Source organism: Otolemur garnettii, unplaced genomic scaffold (genome assembly GCF_000181295.1).
Source record: "Otolemur garnettii isolate 467f Iridium unplaced genomic scaffold, OtoGar3 scaffold00020, whole genome shotgun sequence".
NCBI lineage: Eukaryota > Metazoa > Chordata > Mammalia > Primates > Galagidae > Otolemur > Otolemur garnettii.
This window is the reverse complement of record NW_003852415.1, coordinates 25,302,784-25,320,133: the sequence shown is the minus strand read 5'-3', so window position 1 is coordinate 25,320,133 and position 17,350 is coordinate 25,302,784. Positions and strand designations below refer to the sequence as shown.

The following is a 17,350-nucleotide window of genomic DNA, read 5'->3' as shown; positions in this document are numbered from 1 at the left end:
ATAGGAAACTCGGCTCCAAGGCTAATTTATTAGTCTATTTAAAACATTCTGAGTCATTTTCCTGTCTTCTTTTTTTTTATTATTAAGTCATATATACATAGATCATAAATACCTTTGTGGGATTCAATGTGTTATTTATACAAACTGGAGTTCTTACATTCTACTAATTGACATAGCTTTTATCTCATTTACTTAATCACAGTGTTAAGACATTTGTGTTCTATACTTGATAGATTTGACTTGTACCCTTGCAATATGCTTCATAGGTATGGTCCCACTATTAACCCTCCCTCATTTTCCTGTCTTTTATATCACTTGTCAACGAGATGACAGTCTGTTTACGCATTAAAGAAACAGCATTAACAGGTAAGATTACTGAATTGTCCAAGCAAACTACATCTTCAGTACTTTACACATTGAACTTACTATTTTCTTCTTTTGAGAAGTGTAATTTGAGTATTATATTATAAAAAAGTGATTTAAGAATAACAGAGTTCTTTAAAAAACTTTTTCTTACCTTTGAGTTGTTTTGCATATTTGAGTAGAAATTGGTATGGATGTTCTACCTGTAAATCAAACTTTATGGTCTGTAGTAAGATTCTTTCCAGAACCATTACTTCTTCCTAAAAATAAAAAAGCAAATGTTGGGATAATAATTACCATCACAAGTTTTAAACTGCATTTAAAAACTGAGCATTCTTGTCTATTTATTCTCTCTTCAAGTTACATTTTAAGTTTTTTATATAGAATAACTTATATGTGGAATAACGTTTTTATTCCTTTTCTCCTCTTTCTCAATCAGGTTTTTTTTTTTTTGGTGTCATTGAGTTAGATATGATCCCACTCAGGTTTTTAACAGAGACACTAACAAATTCTGAGAAGAACTCTGAGGAGGAAGATAAAATAATCACAAGGTTAACTAAAAAAAAAAAAACCCAAAACAACCTGGGAAACTAAATAAAGATCCTCAGAAATATTATTACTTTTAATATATACATGAGTCTCTCTTTATAAAACTTAGTTTTACTTTATAGATAATTGGACTGAACTGTGTAGATTCTTTCAAGACCCCCATTAAAAAAAATAATCCCTGAGGAATTTTCATTGAAACTTTAAGAAGGAGATTACAATAGCCAGCCTCATGAAAACTCAGTAAGTTCTATCTACAGTATGTATGTGAATACAGACACAGGCATATACAGTGTATGTGTGAACAGAAGCACATTATTTTTATACCTAAATCTTTCATGATTGGAAATTAGCTGTCCCGACATCATTTACTGAATGAGTTATCATTTCTTATTTAAAATATTACTCTAATCACATCCTAAACTTTGTGTATGCATAAATATATACATATATATACACATATAAAATGTTTTCTGTTTATTGATCTACTTCCATACTAGGATCAAAAGGATATGGAAGAGAAACACAGTAGTTCCATTATTACTTCTCTTTCTCAAAAAGTTTCTTCTTATTTTTGCATATCCCTTCTCACTTAAATTTTAGTATCATTTTATTTAATATCATTCTAGGAAAAAAAGCTATTGATATTCTGAGAACTCACTGAACTTACAGAACAATTAGGAAAAATAGAGATTTTAACTATCAAAAATTTATTTATTAAAATCTTTTCAGTCCTTTAGGAGTTTTAAAGTCTTCTCCACCCCAACAAGGCTTCCACGAGGTTTCTCTTTGGATATTTAACTTTTGCTATTGTAAATGAAATCTCCTCTTTTATTATACTAATTACCTAATGTCCCTAAACAGGTACTTCTTGAATTCAACTGCTATGCTGCCTAGCCTGATTGTATCTAGCACTGAAGACAATGTAAAATAAAACCAAGACACTGTGCAGGAAGAACAAATTGGACAGAATTACTTATTTGGGATCAGAGAAGAAAGGGCGTTGTAGAGAACTGAAAATCTCACCGTTTGCATAAACCTATTAACTTCAGAAAAAGCAGACACGCAGGTAACAGCTTTTCATTTAGAAGTATGGCATTACTTCATAGGACACAGATGTGATTCTATAATGATTTACTACTCCAAATAACATGGCAAGGTTTTTCTACCCTAGTTTCCTAAATGTTTTCTCATGAAAGCTTTTTAAAATCTCAGTAACTTTCACAGAGTATTAAAAGAACTTTATTTCTTTTGCCTATCATTGTCCCTACCTATTCCCCAGCAGCTTCAATATTTCCCCTAAATTTAGAAACAATTCTTTTACTAAGTGTGCCATCTGGCTTCCAGGTTATAGTCCATTTAGTGCCACAAGACAGCTCAAGGCCTGCCCTCTCTCTGTGGTTCTAAATATTCAATTAATGGGGTAATTATAGGTATTCAAGCAAACATTATTCCTCAGGGAAGCTTTCTTTCAGCTCCATATTTCTCTGGGGTACTTGTCCAGGTCTCTGGGTGGAACACTGTCATAGCCCCTTTAAATAATCTTTTATAGCATTTATCATAGTTATAATCAAATATGATTATTTGACTGAAATTCATCCTGTCATTAAGGAAAGACCATGCCTGTTTTGCCAAGTATTTATGTCTAGTGCCTAACACAGTAGCTAAAATATTTGCTAAATACATGATGATTATAGGGAAAAGCTATACAGCTAAGGCAAAGCTAATTAAGGCAAAAAAAGTTCCATGTGTTTCAGTCTTATTTTGCCTAAATACACTGCCTCCCCCAAATAAATGCCTTCATTTTCTGTTAAGGAAAGCATCTTCCATGGTGTCTTCACTGCTCCCACATCCAGGGTGCTCTCCTTTGGCCCCTATTTCCCAAATCATGTCTGGGAAAACCGCACAAGGCAAAGGAAGGGGCAGGCTGCAAAGCTTTCTTGCCCTTTCAGGTCTAATTGGTATGGCAATCCTCCTTTTACTATAGGGGCTGCAGAACCTTTATTTCACTGTGCCTGGACCAGGGCTTGGTATTCTGATTTGATGCTATCGTGGATGTATGCTCAAAGTCAAGGGGGACTTCTCCAAGGCACCGGGGGACAGTACACACCAGCTGCTGCCATGTGTCTTCACCATGCCATGGGCCCAGATCTGTTTGATGCTAATCCTTAACCACGGCTTGTCAGCCACAAGATTCACCAGCCTGAGGATCAAGACTTGACTGATGCATAGCACGTCCCCACACTTGGACTTGTGACACTCAGGGCACAGGGCCTCATGAGTTGGTAAAAATCAAATACCCATGGGCATCAAAAACTTTATCTGATGGTTGAATTTTTAATTATTAATGAGTTCCTAATAGGTTTCAAGTTTTATAAATAGGCTAACAGATACATAATTAAGTTTAAGGACAGTATTATACTGACAATATTTACAAAATATTAGTGTTAATTATAGCCACAATATGTACAAAAGCAGCTTTGGGTCCTGTTAACTCCTCAAAGCAGTGAGGAAATGACTACACATTTTATATACACACATATAAATATTATTTGGCAAAGAGAAAAATAGTGATGTAAGATAATACAAGCTAGTTAAGAAAAAAAATAAGACAATGAATGGTGTTGAACTTAATCACCTTAGCTTTAACTGTGATTATGAGTTCTCCCATATAGTAGCAGTCATTTATTCCACAAAAGTAGCTGCTGAATGCCTACTCTGTCCTGCTACTGAAGTAGACATGAGACAAAACAGACACAGTCTTTATTCTCATGACTTTTCCAGTAGAGAAGGGGAGAGAATTATGTGCATGATTATTTGAGAAAAATTTATCTAATGGAAACTTAAATGCATAGTACTAACTGAAAGAAGCCAAAAGGTAAAACTATGGGGACAGTAAAAGATCTGGTTGCCAGGGGTTAGGAGGGAGGGCGGGATGAATACACTGTATGACATTATAATGGTGGATACATGTTATTATACATTTGTCCAAACCCACAGAACATAAAAGACTAAGAAGGAACCCTTATACGTGTATAAACTATGGACTCTGAGTGATGATGTGCTCATACAGGCTCATCAGTAATAACCAACACACTTCTCTGGTGGAGGATTCTGATAGTGGGGGAGGCTGTGTATGCATAGAGCAAATCTATGGAAAACTGTACTTTCCATTCATTTTTTGCTGTGAACCCCAAACTACAGTAAAATACAAAGTTTTTTTAAAAAACTAATATTATGAAGGATAATTAACAGGTGCTAGAAAAGTTATAATAGGGAGATGGTGATAAAAATGGAGGTGGAGGAAAAATGCCATTGGTCCCTGAAAGTGGTATTTTTAGAACACAATAAAAGCATGTGTTCAATTATTTGTACACCACTTGCTGACATTGGGAGGGGTTGTGGGGTAGGAATAGGATGGATGGTATGGTCGTATAAATCTCTGAATGCCTGAAAGTGCTGCAAACATTGAAGCCTTTTAATATTCTTGGGACACAAAAGACAAATGGCATATGTAGGGCATCTGTACACGTACATGTAGCATATACACTTCTGTTTGACCCAGAAGCTAGCTGGAGATATGACCCTGCCATCACCACTAAACCTAAGAAGAGTGCTAACACCAATAAGGGGACTGCCTCTACAATGCTTAGAACACTACTGGGCACATTAGGAAGCACCATGCAAGTGCATTAAGTGTTGGATACATTATTTTTCCCTATTCTTCTACAAAAGCAGGGAGTATCTTCTATATAAGGTCCTCTTAGGAGCTCAAGACAGTGGTAGACACCCCTGCCAACACAAGGAACAGTTTTAGAATACTACCACAAGGAATGAACACGTAAAGGCAAGAAGTTATGGTTCTTACCTTTGGGTCATCTCCAAACTGGCCAAACTGAACATCATTTAATAAACTACGAGCTGTTTTGATGATATCTTTACATTTTTTTGGTGTTTCTTCTACTTTCCCAGCCAGAAACAGACAACAAGCTCCTGTCACCTAAAAGGGAGATAAAAGGTCTTAATTTTTGTTATCAACAATCACACAGAGACAACCACAAGGATTTTTGGCCCTCATAATAAACCCGTTCCCCTGATTCTTCTACTTTTCTTTCTCATTTATAAATACTCTAATACTCTAAAGCCTGAAGGAACTAAAAGAAATTTTACACATATAACCCCCCCCACACAAAAAAATTGGTTTCATAAATTATTTAAAATTTAATTGTCTTAAGAAAATCTCATGTAAACAAAGAATATGCCAAAAATGAAAAGTCACAGAAATTAACTTCCTTTTTATATTCCAATCTGAAAGATGACAACCCCAGAACAGTAAGTCCTGCTATGAAAAAAGAAAGAGCACAACTCAATGTGTGTCCTGTGGAATCCATCCCCATACCACTGCCCACACATTCCTCTCTGATATAGTTCTCCCACAACTCTCCCCAGCGTGGTGCTATTAAGAGATGGGGCCTTAGGGAGGCGATCCCTCATAAATGGGATTACGGCCCTTATAAGAGGCCCAAGAGAGTTTGTCCCTCCTTTCTACCATGTGAGGACATATAGAAGGCACCCTTCATGAGGAACAGGCCTTCACTAGACAATGAAACTACCCAGTACCTTGATCTTGGACTCTATAGCCTCTATAACTGTGAAGAATAAGTTTCTGTTCATATGCATACATTACTCAGTTTAAGGAATTTTATTACAGCAGCCTGAACAGACTAAGATGCTGTTTCCTCAGTTACCTCAACCCTGGTTTAGTCCTTATAGTGCTGAGGTCTGTACTACTCCATCTTCAGCTTCTCTACATTCCTTCTGATCCCTTCCATGTACCACTCTCCTCACATAATACCAATCACACTGGATGTCAAACACCAGCCAGGGGTACAAAAACTGATTCCGCCACAGTCTTCTCCTTCAAGAACGTCACAAATTAGTGAGGAAGCTATGCATATTAATCTAAGTAAAATCTTAGCACCCCACCCCCCCAAACCAAAACAGACCAATAACATAATCTTCCTGTTAAGTCTAATTATATCATCTTCTTCATGAAATCTTTCAGTCACTTCACTGTTTATCTACAAATTTCTGAAGTCTGGTGTTCAAAGTTCATGATGGTAGGTGAAAACTTTCACATAGGGTCCCATCATTCCCATTCTGCCAAATGAAGCTCCTGGCTGGGCAGACAACATGCTGCCTGCCTGCCCTTGTGTCTACTTATACTAGTTTCTGTTGGACTACTGACTGAGCATCTCTATGCCCAATGTATTTTTAAGTTTTTTAACTTACTGCTGGCACCTCCTTCTTAGCACCTTCCCTGCTTTCTCTAAGATGTAACTAATCTCCTCCTTCAATGCTACAGCACTCTCTTCCTGTACCTCTCTGATGGCTTCACTTCCTATCCTGGACTAAAAGCTACTTGAGGGAGCTTCCCTGTCTAGATTTCCTGCAGAGAATAAGACAAAGTACAGGGTCAAGGAGTCACTGAAGAATAAGCAACATGACACTGTGAATTTCTCTTCCATTTTGCTTCTTTGGTTATTGTTGTGTCACCATTATAAGCCCAGATTTAACTCTGGAAATATAACAGTGAAGTCAACTTTAATACAAAGTGTAATATGACTATGGTCCATATTAGCCTGAATGAAAAAAGATTTGAACACGGTTAATGGAAGCAACGAAGTTTAATCCTAATTTTGTTCATATCTATTATATACCATATAAAAATAAATATTTTCTGAAAAAATATGATAAAAAGAGACTATAATTAATTCACCAAACTGTGTGAAAATAATAACATATGATAGTAATTATAATAAAATCCAAATACTTACATATCTTGGGAATTGCTTGAAGGAATGAAACATATAGAAGCGATGAAAATAAATTATTCCAGTTGCTAGGGTATCATAGTGTCTGTTGTTTTGTTAAGGACTCTAACCAATAACTTACAGGTTATTTTCTTATTTCAGTGCAGAAAAACAATAAGTATAAACAACAGTAACAAAATCAGTGGTAAACAGCATCAGTGGCAAAGCAGGAAGATGGAAATCTCAGGGTATTGGAATTCTGGTTTTATGCTTTTATAAGCTGTTAGAAACATTTCAACTGTGATCTTAATGGGCACCTGTTTTCCTTCTGGGTGGCCACCTGCTCATGGCTAAGTCTATACTTTTAAATGATAAACCTGAAATAGAAAAAACTCTGAAGAGCCAGGAAAATCAGAAACAATATTTAAATAACACACATATTTAAGAACTATTCTGGTACAGAGAAATTTCTGTATATTATATCTACAGTACCAAATGTAATTCTTGGCAGCAGTGGTGGACCCTATCTACAACAGATTCCAGGAAGAGTCAGGATACAGCCCCAAACGTGTGCCCACATCAAAGATGAACCGAGCCCCCTCTCGGCGGTACCGGGCCTCAGTGGCTGGATCAAGTCCTTCGAGTTGTGAGGGTGTATGAGCCAAGTCTTTCTTATCCCAGTACCAACATGGTTTTGTGTGGTCCAGGTTTGCTGAAGTTACTGAAGGGCTTGAGTTTTCTTTATTCTCCTTCATTTATTGAACTAGACTTTTGTTCTTTCCAAAAGGTTCTATGAAAATGTTAGAGTCCTAAGAGAAAGATAAAAAGAAAGCAAAGTTGGAAAGGGATACTCCACGCTATGAGCAATCCCAACAATTATGAATAATCTACATCCTTAGATAGTACCTGGATTTTTTTTTTTTTTTTTTTTTTGTGACAGAGTCTCACTTTGTCACCCTAGATAGAGTGTTGTGGCATCATAGCTCACAGCAACCTCAAACTCTTGGGTTCAAATGATTCTCTTGCCTCAGCCTCCCAAATAGCTAGGACTACAGGCACCTGCCATAACGTCCAGCTATTTTTTTTTAGAGATGGGTCTCACTCTTGTTCAGGCTGGTCTCGAACTCCTGAGCTCAGGCAATCCATTCACCTTGAACTCCCAGAGTGCTAGGATTACAGGGGTGAGCCTGGCCTTGTACCTGATGCAGGATCAAAGTTTCTTAGAGAAACTACATTAGATTGCCAGTTAGAAGCCCATGCCAACTTCCAAGGCCAAATTATCATATACCATAAGGTGATCCCAGTACTAATAAATACCAATTTCACGGTAGTTTAAAAGAGGAACATTTCTTCCCACACTCTTTTTCTAAAGGATTAAACCTGTTCAACAAGATTTTGGAAGAAACATCTTAATTCTTTTCTGCTTTTCTTCACCAGACACATATCTCTAATGCCAGTCTAGATTCCATTCTTCAATAAAACATGGGCCTGTCTTAATCTTCTATAAAGATTTTCTGCTACAAAATTATCCATCTCTTCCATCCAGCACCAAATCACATTTTCTTTTTTTCTTTCTTTTTTTTGGTTTACTTGATTTTTACTTACTCACTTTCACTTAGAAAAGCCACAGAACTAGGTTAATTTACATCCACACAAGTAATTGAATTTAATAATATAAATCAGGTGTGAGTGTAGTGATTTGGGAGAGTAAATAGAAAGAGGCAATGTGTGAGGGAAGGAGTTCTTTTTTGTCCTTGCTTTCTCATCCTCTTTCTTGCATTCAGAATAATGAGATTCTCTAAAAGCTCCATGTTGAGAGAAGAAAAGAAAAAACAAAAAGAGTACCTCATCTGAGTCAATTATAATACGTAAGTTGTTTTGTAAACTGGATCAGAGACAATAGAAATTTCCAATAGGGCAGCAAAAGGGTTCCAAAAGAGGTGGGTGAAACCAAGTTAGTCACGTAAACCAAACCAAACCAGCAGCAAAGCAGTTCTGTAGCCAGGGCCCCCATTAGTTCATCTGGAAGCCTAACTTTTTCTGTAAGGATCCTGTCTCATTTTTGGTGGGGAAAGTGATATGACAGTGCTAAGTATTCACCTCTTTGGCACCTGGTAGCTCTAAAAAGAATCCAGATCTTTCTTCCAAGAGGACGAATTAAGTACCTAGAGAAAAGCAATGAGCTTGAACTAATAAATTACATTTTTGCATGTGATTGAACAAATTGGGCAATGTTGAGGGGGGAGACCAGTTAATTAAAGCCTCAGAAAATATGACCAGTTCACCCATACTGAAATTCAGTAGAATTTCCATAGTTGACCACTTCCTTAAGCTAATCTAATTTTACAGAGTAGACATGCACTACATGTATCAGTACAGTAGGCTTAGTTCCTAGGTTGACCAACTCCATATGTTGACTGGTTACAGTCCCTTGGTCAACTTGTTCTACTGTATATTTATTACCTATTAAATTGGCAAAGATCCAAAGGCTTGACAATGTACTCTGTTGGCACAGCCAAGGAGAAGCAGATAATTTCATATGTTGCTGGTGGGAGTACAAATTGGTACAACTGTCACAGACGGCAAGGTGGCAATATCTAACAAAATGACACATGCACTTGCTCTTCGACCTAGCATTCTACTGCTAGGAATCTACTCTGAAAACACTGTCACAATTATGAAACAACATATATACAAGAATTATTCACTGCAGTATTATTTATAATGGCAAAAACTGTAAACAATTCAAATATCTATCCTTTGAAAGAAATATGGTACATAAACACAATAGCATATCACCCAGCTTAAATCTTCAAAACAGTTCACATACCAAGTGTATGTGTGTCAGGAATTGACCCCACAGAAGTTTTCACAAATCTGGTTAAGGTGGACATATGAACATATGAAAACAAATTAGCAGTGGGGTCAGTTCTTGGATCCCCTCACGCCCTGCCTTGGCATATGACTGTTATTAAGTGCTGGATGGAGATATCTCCAGGCAGCAAGGTGTAGGAAAATATACATAGTATGTTAGCATGTATGTAAGAAAGAAGGGGAAAGAATAGACATCTCTGGTTAAAAAACCAAAACCAAAACCACAAAAAATGATTACCAATAGGGAATGGGGAAGAACAGAATGAAAAGGATAGGGATGGGAATAAGGCTTCACTGAGTATCTATCTTTTTACATAGCTTTGACTTTTTAGAAACTTTTTGTTATTTTAAAATAATTATAGATTTACAGAAAAGTTGTAAAGATAGTACAAAAGTTTTCATCTGTATCCTTCACTCAGCTTCCCCTAATGAACATCTTTTATAAACATGGTACATTCATCAAAATTAAATTAACTTTCCTACAGTATTATCAAGTACACATACCAGAGGGCAGGTGATGTCAGAACAACTTATTCCTGATGATGCTCACCATCATCTCTTGCTTAAGATGGGGTCTGCCAGTCTGCCAGGTTTCTCACTTTAAGTTACTATTTTCCCCTTTCCATTTTCTATTCCATAGAAGCAAATCACAAGGTCCAGCCTATACTCAAGAGCAAAGGAATTAAGCCCCACTTTCTGGAGGGAGAAGTATCCAAGAATTTGTGGGCATTTGTTAAAACCATCACAGTAGGCTCGGCGCCTATGGCTCAGCCGGCTGGGGCGCCAGCCACGTACACCTAAGGTGGCGGGTTCGAGTCCCCAGCCTGGACCCGCCAAACAACAATGATGGCTGCAACCAAATAGCCGGGCGTTGTGGCGGGCGCCTGTGGTCCCGGCTGCTTGGGAGGCGGAGGCAGGAGACTCGCTTGAGCCCAGGAGTTGGAGGTTGCTGTGAGCTGTAATGCCTCGGCACTCTGCCCAGGGGGACAGCTTGAGGCTCTGTCTCAAAAAAAAACAAAAAAAACCCATCACAGTAATAAGTAAATATTTGGGGGGAAAATATATGACAATGCAAAATACTGTGCAAACACCTATTTCTCCTTAAACTTTTCATCCACTAACTTTAACATTTATCTGAGGATCTTGCCTGCAACAATTATTATGGTGCTCTAAAGGCAATTTTCTATTACCTTCAGTCTGTCAACATTTGTTATTTGGAATTATTATTACTTGAAATTCTTTTGTAAAAAGACTTGTTTCTTCAGGTTTATTTATTCAATTATTTCTTCTAGTATAGTCTTACAAGTTCTTATTCTTTGGGTTATAATCCAATACTATCATTTCTTTTGTTGCTCGATTTCTTTTGTGGCCACTGGGTGCTCTTTCAAGTTGGCTCCTAAGTCCTTCTGTAACTTTTAACTTTTGAATCATGTAAATAGTTCACATAATCATGACTTTAACTAAAAATAAAAGCAACTCCTAAAACTCAGAATAAACCCATTGGGCAAAATAACCGAGCAGAAAACTACTTTAAGTAACTTTTGATCTTGTTACAGCCATAGTATGATATATTCTAAGGACAAAAAGAACACTAAAGAAATCTTAAGCCTCACTTTTTCTTTTTTGGAGACAGTCTCATTCCATCACCCCAGGTAGCACACAGTGGCATAATCACAGCTCACTGCAATCTCAAACTCCTGTGCTTAAAAGATCCTTCTGCCTCAGCCTCTTGAGTAGCTGGAACTATAGATGCATGCCATGACTTCTGTGTAAGTTTTTTTTCTACTTCTAGTAGAGATGGAGTCTTGCTCTTGCTCAGGCCACTCCTGAGCTCAAGTAATTCTTCAACCTTAACCTCCCAGAGTGCTAGGATTATAGGTGTGAGCCACTGCACTATGCCTTAAGCTTCATTAATACACAGTTAATATCATAATTTTCAAATATTTTTTGAATATTGCAGGATAAAACTAATATGTAAATATGTTAGCACTATTAGGAATCAAGATTTCCAGTGCAAAGGAAACTAATATATACATGCACAAGAGCAAACATTAAAAACATCAACTTGGCTCAGGGCCTATAGCATAGTAGTTAGGGTACTGGCCACATACACCCAGGGTGGCAGGTTCGAACCCAGCCTGGGCCTGCTAAACAACAATGACAACTGCAACAAAAAAATAGCTGGGCATTGTGGCAGGTTCTGTAGTTCCAACTACTTGGGAGGTTGAGGTAAGAGAATTGCTTAAGCCCAAGAGTTTGAGGTTGCTGTGAGTTGTGGTGCCATGGCACTCTACTGAGGGAGACATAGTGTAAAAATAAATAAATAAATAAATAAAATAAAAACATCAACTTAAATCACAGTTAAAAACATATACGGATTAATATACAGTATAACCTCTGCAAGTTGACCACTCAAGGGACTGTAAAAAACTGGTTAATATATGGAGGTGGTCAACATAAGGAACTAGGCATACTGTACTGATAAATACATGTGGTACATGTCAGGTCTATGAAAATGAGCTCAACTGAAGGGAAGTGATCAACTATGGAGGTTCTACTGTATATCCCAGCTCAGTCAGTTTCAAGTACCAAGAAGCAATGACATCCCCATAAAGGACATGCCTAGTACCAAATGCTAGTTTTTCAATATCATTACCCTATAAAGGAAGCAGGCTTCTGTCTTTTTCTGGGTTTGGGACCTGCCTGGGATGTACCCAGATGAGCCAAGGCTTATCAGAAGACATAGGAATCAGTATGATGAGTGCCCACTGCACAAAGTCAGGGTAATTTGAAGAGTATAAAGAAAAAAGACTGTGGCTGATTGTAAAATAGTAAATAATCTGTGAGTCCATTGTATAATATGTCAATATACATAAAGAATGAATTTACTTTGCTAGCACTGGTTAATAACTATTGTTCTCTAAAAAGGATTTTTATCTTTACAAAACAATCAAACTGGGTATCACTATAATAGGGTGAAAACCTGCCATTATATGCCTTCTGCTGGGAAGCAATGTGAAATAAATATCACTTACTTAGGTAGTTCTCTGTTCCCCGAAAGTAAGCTTTTAGATCTAACTTTCGATTTACAATAACTACTAGGGGTAGAAGAAACTCAGTCACATCAGAAGGTGGGACACTCTACTAGACAACTGACCTCTCTTCAAAAAGTCAATGTATGAAAACATGAAAAGATGGGAGACTGTCCTCTATTTGAAAAAGCTAGAGAGCCCTAACCACCAAATGCAATGTGTAAACCTTGATTAGATTCTGTTTTTTTGTTAAAGCTATAAGAGAAATTTCAAACAATTAGGGAAATTTTAAATATGGACTATTTATATTAGAGGATATTAGAGAATTACTGTTTGTTAGTTTTCTTACAAGTAATAATGATTCTGTAATTACTTTGGAGAATGTCTATTCTCAGCAGATGAAGGCTAAAGTATTTCAGGTGAAGTGTCATGATGCCTGCAACCTACTTTTAAATGGTTTAGGTAAAACACAATCACATGGCAAAATATTAACATATGTTTAATCTAGACCACAAGTAAATAAGTAGTCTTTATATTTCTCCTTCATGTAACAAATAGGTGAGAAAGCAATCAGATAGGATTGCTTGGAGACCAGGAAGGTTCCTTATAGCCTTATCCCCTTCTAGGCCAGAATTCCTTAATAGCCAAGGAATATTTACTTATGTGTGAGTAGTGATTTTATAAATTCAGGTATTTTTAACTCAGTTACAGCATACAAAAAAAAAAAAAAAAGAGTGCACTAATTATAGGTGTGTGGTTAATTTTCACCAAGTAAACACACCTGGGTAAAACTATTCAGTTGTGAAATAGGTTATTGCCAACATCCCAGAAGCTCTCTTATTCCTTTCCTAATGAGAACTATCCCCCTAAAGAGGACTAATACCCTGATTTCTATCTCCATCATGAGTTTTGCCTGGTTTGAAGGACTCTGTGCATTGATGCAGTGTCACTCTTTCACATTTGGGCTTCTTCTGCTCAATACTGTTTTTGAGATTCATCTCTGTTGTTGCATAAAATAGTATTTGTTCATTCTTGCTGGCACACAGCAGTTGTACTCACCAGGGGCAATTCTGTCCCCCACCCAGGGACATTTTTGGTTATCATAATTGGGGGGCTGCTGCTATTGGCACCTGGTGGATAGAGTCCAAGCATGCCACTGATCATTCTATAATGCAAAGAATAATCTCCCACAAGAAATTATCTTGTCCAACACGTCAACAGTGCTAATGTTAAGAAAGTTTGCTGTATAGTTTTCTTTTTTTTTTTTGAGACAGAGTCTCACTGTGTCACCCTTGGTAGAGTGCCGTAGCGTTACAGCTCACAGCAACCTCAAACTCTTAGGCTTAAGCTATTCTCTTGCCTCAGCCTTCCAACCAGTTGGGACTACCAGCACCTGCCACAATGCTCAGCTATTTTTGTGTTGGAGTTGTCATTATTGTTTTAGCAGGCCCTGGTACTGGCCAGCCTTGGTGTATGTGGCTGGTCCCCTAACCAACGGGTGCCAAGCCTGCTGTATAGTGTTTTACTCTATGAATAGAATACAATTTATGTATCCACTCTAGTGTATGGACATTTGAGATGTTTCTGGTTCTTGGTTATTAACAAGCATAAAACATTTATGTACATTTTAGCAGGACAGAAGGCAACTGGCCAGTTGTTGGAAGGAATCAATATTTTAGCATATTAGTAATTAATTCATAGTACACTAGTTGGAAATCACTAGTTTAAGATAATGTTAACCTAACAGTTCTCTATATACTTTTTCATTCGAATATTTGGTAAGCATTTATTATGACCCAGGTCTTAGTGGCATACCAGGGAATAAGACAGGACAAGGTCTTTGGCCCACCAGATCCTTACATTTTAGAGGGAGAGGCAAAGAGAAAAAAATATGTAAATACCTGCCAGGGAATAGCAAATGGCATGAAAAATAATAAAGCATGGTTAAAGGAATAGTACTTTGGTAGAGGCTGTTAGAGGATGCAAAAAGACCAGTTAGAAGACTCTCTTAACAGTTTAAATAGTGCCTAATACAGGTCTGTCCCCACACAATGGCAATGAGAAAAAGAGGGAATGTGATAATTAGCCATGAAGCAAAGAATGGAAAAAGATGTCTTCAAGCTTGATTGACACAGAAGGGTAATACTAAAAAGAAAAATGAAGAAGATATGAGAAAGAGCTGGTTTTAATGGGGTAGGAGAGGAAAAGAAGATTTTGATTCTACTACGTATAAATTTTAGCTTTGAAGTACTTATAAAATACTTGTGTAGAAATATAATCAGACAGATAAACATGCCTGTTGAAATCTGGAAAGAACATAGCTAACTATAATTCATCAAATTAGGGGTGACAACTATTAAGACATGGTGCCAGATTGGGGGAGGGAGAGGAAAAAAGGAGGGGTCTGGGGACATAACTCTGATGAACTTGTAGCACACAGGAAGAATCATTAAAGGAGAGAAAGAGAAGGAATGGCCAAAGAGGCAGGGGAATTTGCATCCTTAACTGCATAAGAAACCAAGGGATATCTCAGCTTTAAACTAGATGTGGTGGTCAATGGTGACAAATGCTAAAGGAAAATTAAAGGACAAGCAATTAAGGAAAGATTACTTAAATCAGTTATTAGTTGTTTATTAGAGACATTGAAGTGGACTGTGGTGATGGTTGCACAACTCTGAAAATACTTAAAACTATTGACTTGTACGTGTGATTTAAATGTGTGATTTGTATGGTATATGAATTATAGCTCAATAAAGCAAATACACATATAAATAAAAGAATACTTTTAGAAGTACAGTGGGAGAGAAAGAAAAACTTAAGGGGTAATAAGGGAATGAAGGGTGGTATGAAATAGATTATTCTTTTGAGGTATCTGTTGCTCAAAGAGAATGATAGGATGGACAGCAGAGGATAAGTTTTGATAACTATTTTTTTTTTTTTTAGCATGAAGAAGAATGAAAAATGTCTGTAGCCAAAGAAAGGAATAACTAGAGGAGTATGAACAAGTGATTGAGAAGGGGTTAATTGGCCAAGAGATAATAAAAAACGTAGTACAAAAGTTAACCTTATAAAAGCCACTACATGCCTGTCTAGGTAATAGAGCGAGATCCTGCTCCCCATATATATATATATATATATATATATATATACACACACACACACACACATATATATATACACACTGTATTTTGTCCAAATTTTTGAGGAAAAAATTGGATGTGCATTATACATCGGTAGTGCAGCTGGTGAGCAGGGGAGCCCAGTAGGTTGCCTGGGGCTGCCGTACCTTCTCAACTGGGCCTGCAGGGTGCCAGTCTGAGACAACCCAGAATTTGATGGGACTGGGGCTGGAGTGGCCTCTGTTGTGCTACAATCAGGGGAAGGAGAGGGCTGTGGCAGGGCTGGAAAAGTGGGCTGTGGCCATGAGGAGTGAAGGCTGAAGGCTGGCTACATGGAGGGCACAAGGAGCCTTGCACAGGCCCTGGGGACCCGTCTGGCTGCCCACAGGCAGAGTGGCCTCAGAAGCTCCTGTCTCACTTGCCACATGCATGGCCATTTCAGCCATGGCCCCTAATGTGGCAGGGAAGGAAGGGCTCCTGGAAGAAAGGGAAGGAACAGCCTTCACAGAGCTGGTAGCGGCAGAAGGGCAGTGCAATCTGCACATTTCTCAGGGGAGTTTTGGCCCTCTTCAGATGTGTCTCTTTTAGGTGAGAGCAAGTCAGTTTCCCAAGGAACATTTTCCTGAATGTTTGGGCCAAAAACGTGGATGCACATTATACACAGGAGCACCGTATATGTGCATGTGTGCACACATGTGTTTGTACACAATCTTTTGATGGGAGAGAAAGTAACTCATAAAAATTTCAGAGTATCTCCATTTTCTCAAGAAAGCTGAGTGCCAAGACTTCTGCTGAGAGGAAAGGAGCATATGGGGAAAAAGTGTTAGGAATAACCCAGTAGAGATGAAATCAGAATGTCCAGGGTGGTCACACTGGTTCACGTCTGTAATCCCAGAGAACTTTAAAAAGCTGAGGTGGGTCTATGGCCATGCCACACTAAATGTTCCGGATCTTGTCTGATCTCGGAAGCTAAGCAGGATCAGGCTTATTTACTTGGATGGGAGACTGCCTGGGAATTCTGGGTGCTATAGGCTTAAAAAAAAAAAAAAAAGTCTGAGGTGGGAGAATTGCTTGAGGCCAGGAGTTTAAGACTAGTCTGGGCAACACAGTGAGACCCCATCTCTTGAAAAGAAAAAAAAATTGTGCATGGTGGTGCACAAACTCTTCAGCCCAGGAGTTCAAACCTGCATCACAAAATGAGACCTTGTCTCTAAAAACAGTCTACGAATAGATAAATCACAAAAATATTCAATTTGTTTACCTTGATCCAAACTCCATGCTAATAATCCTGATCCCTTTAGACTCTGGTGCAGAATGAACAATATATAAAACAAAATGAAAATAGAACAGTTCTCCAAATCTGCAGTCCCCAAACCTGGGCTGTGGACTAGTACCAGTCCATGGTCTGGTGCAGAAAAGCAGGAAGAGCAGTGGTCAAGTGAGTGAAGCTTCATCTGTATTTATAGCCCTTCTCCATTCCTTATATCACCACCTCTGCCTCCTGTCAGATAGGCAAAGACACTAGATTTTTTTTTTTTTTTTGAGACACAGTCTCACTCACAGTAGAGTGCTGTGGTATCACAGCTCATAGCAATCTCAAACA

The 17,350-nt window shown here is 37.8% G+C and overlaps 1 protein-coding gene across 1 annotated transcript in view; it reads right to left on the bottom strand.

Moving 5' to 3' along the window:
• The window catches only part of CCNK (cyclin K), a 31,263-nt gene that overhangs the window by 9,623 nt on the left and 4,290 nt on the right, over positions 1 to 17,350 (bottom strand). The window contains exons 2-5 of the mRNA XM_003787032.3: positions 7,281 to 7,531; positions 6,747 to 6,828; positions 4,778 to 4,909; positions 518 to 623 (exon numbers count right to left, since the gene is read on the bottom strand). Of these exons, the coding sequence (XP_003787080.1) occupies positions 518 to 623; positions 4,778 to 4,909; positions 6,747 to 6,828; positions 7,281 to 7,477 (517 nt within the window). The 5' untranslated portion in view covers positions 7,478 to 7,531. The remainder of the gene's footprint in view (positions 1 to 517; positions 624 to 4,777; positions 4,910 to 6,746; positions 6,829 to 7,280; positions 7,532 to 17,350) is intronic.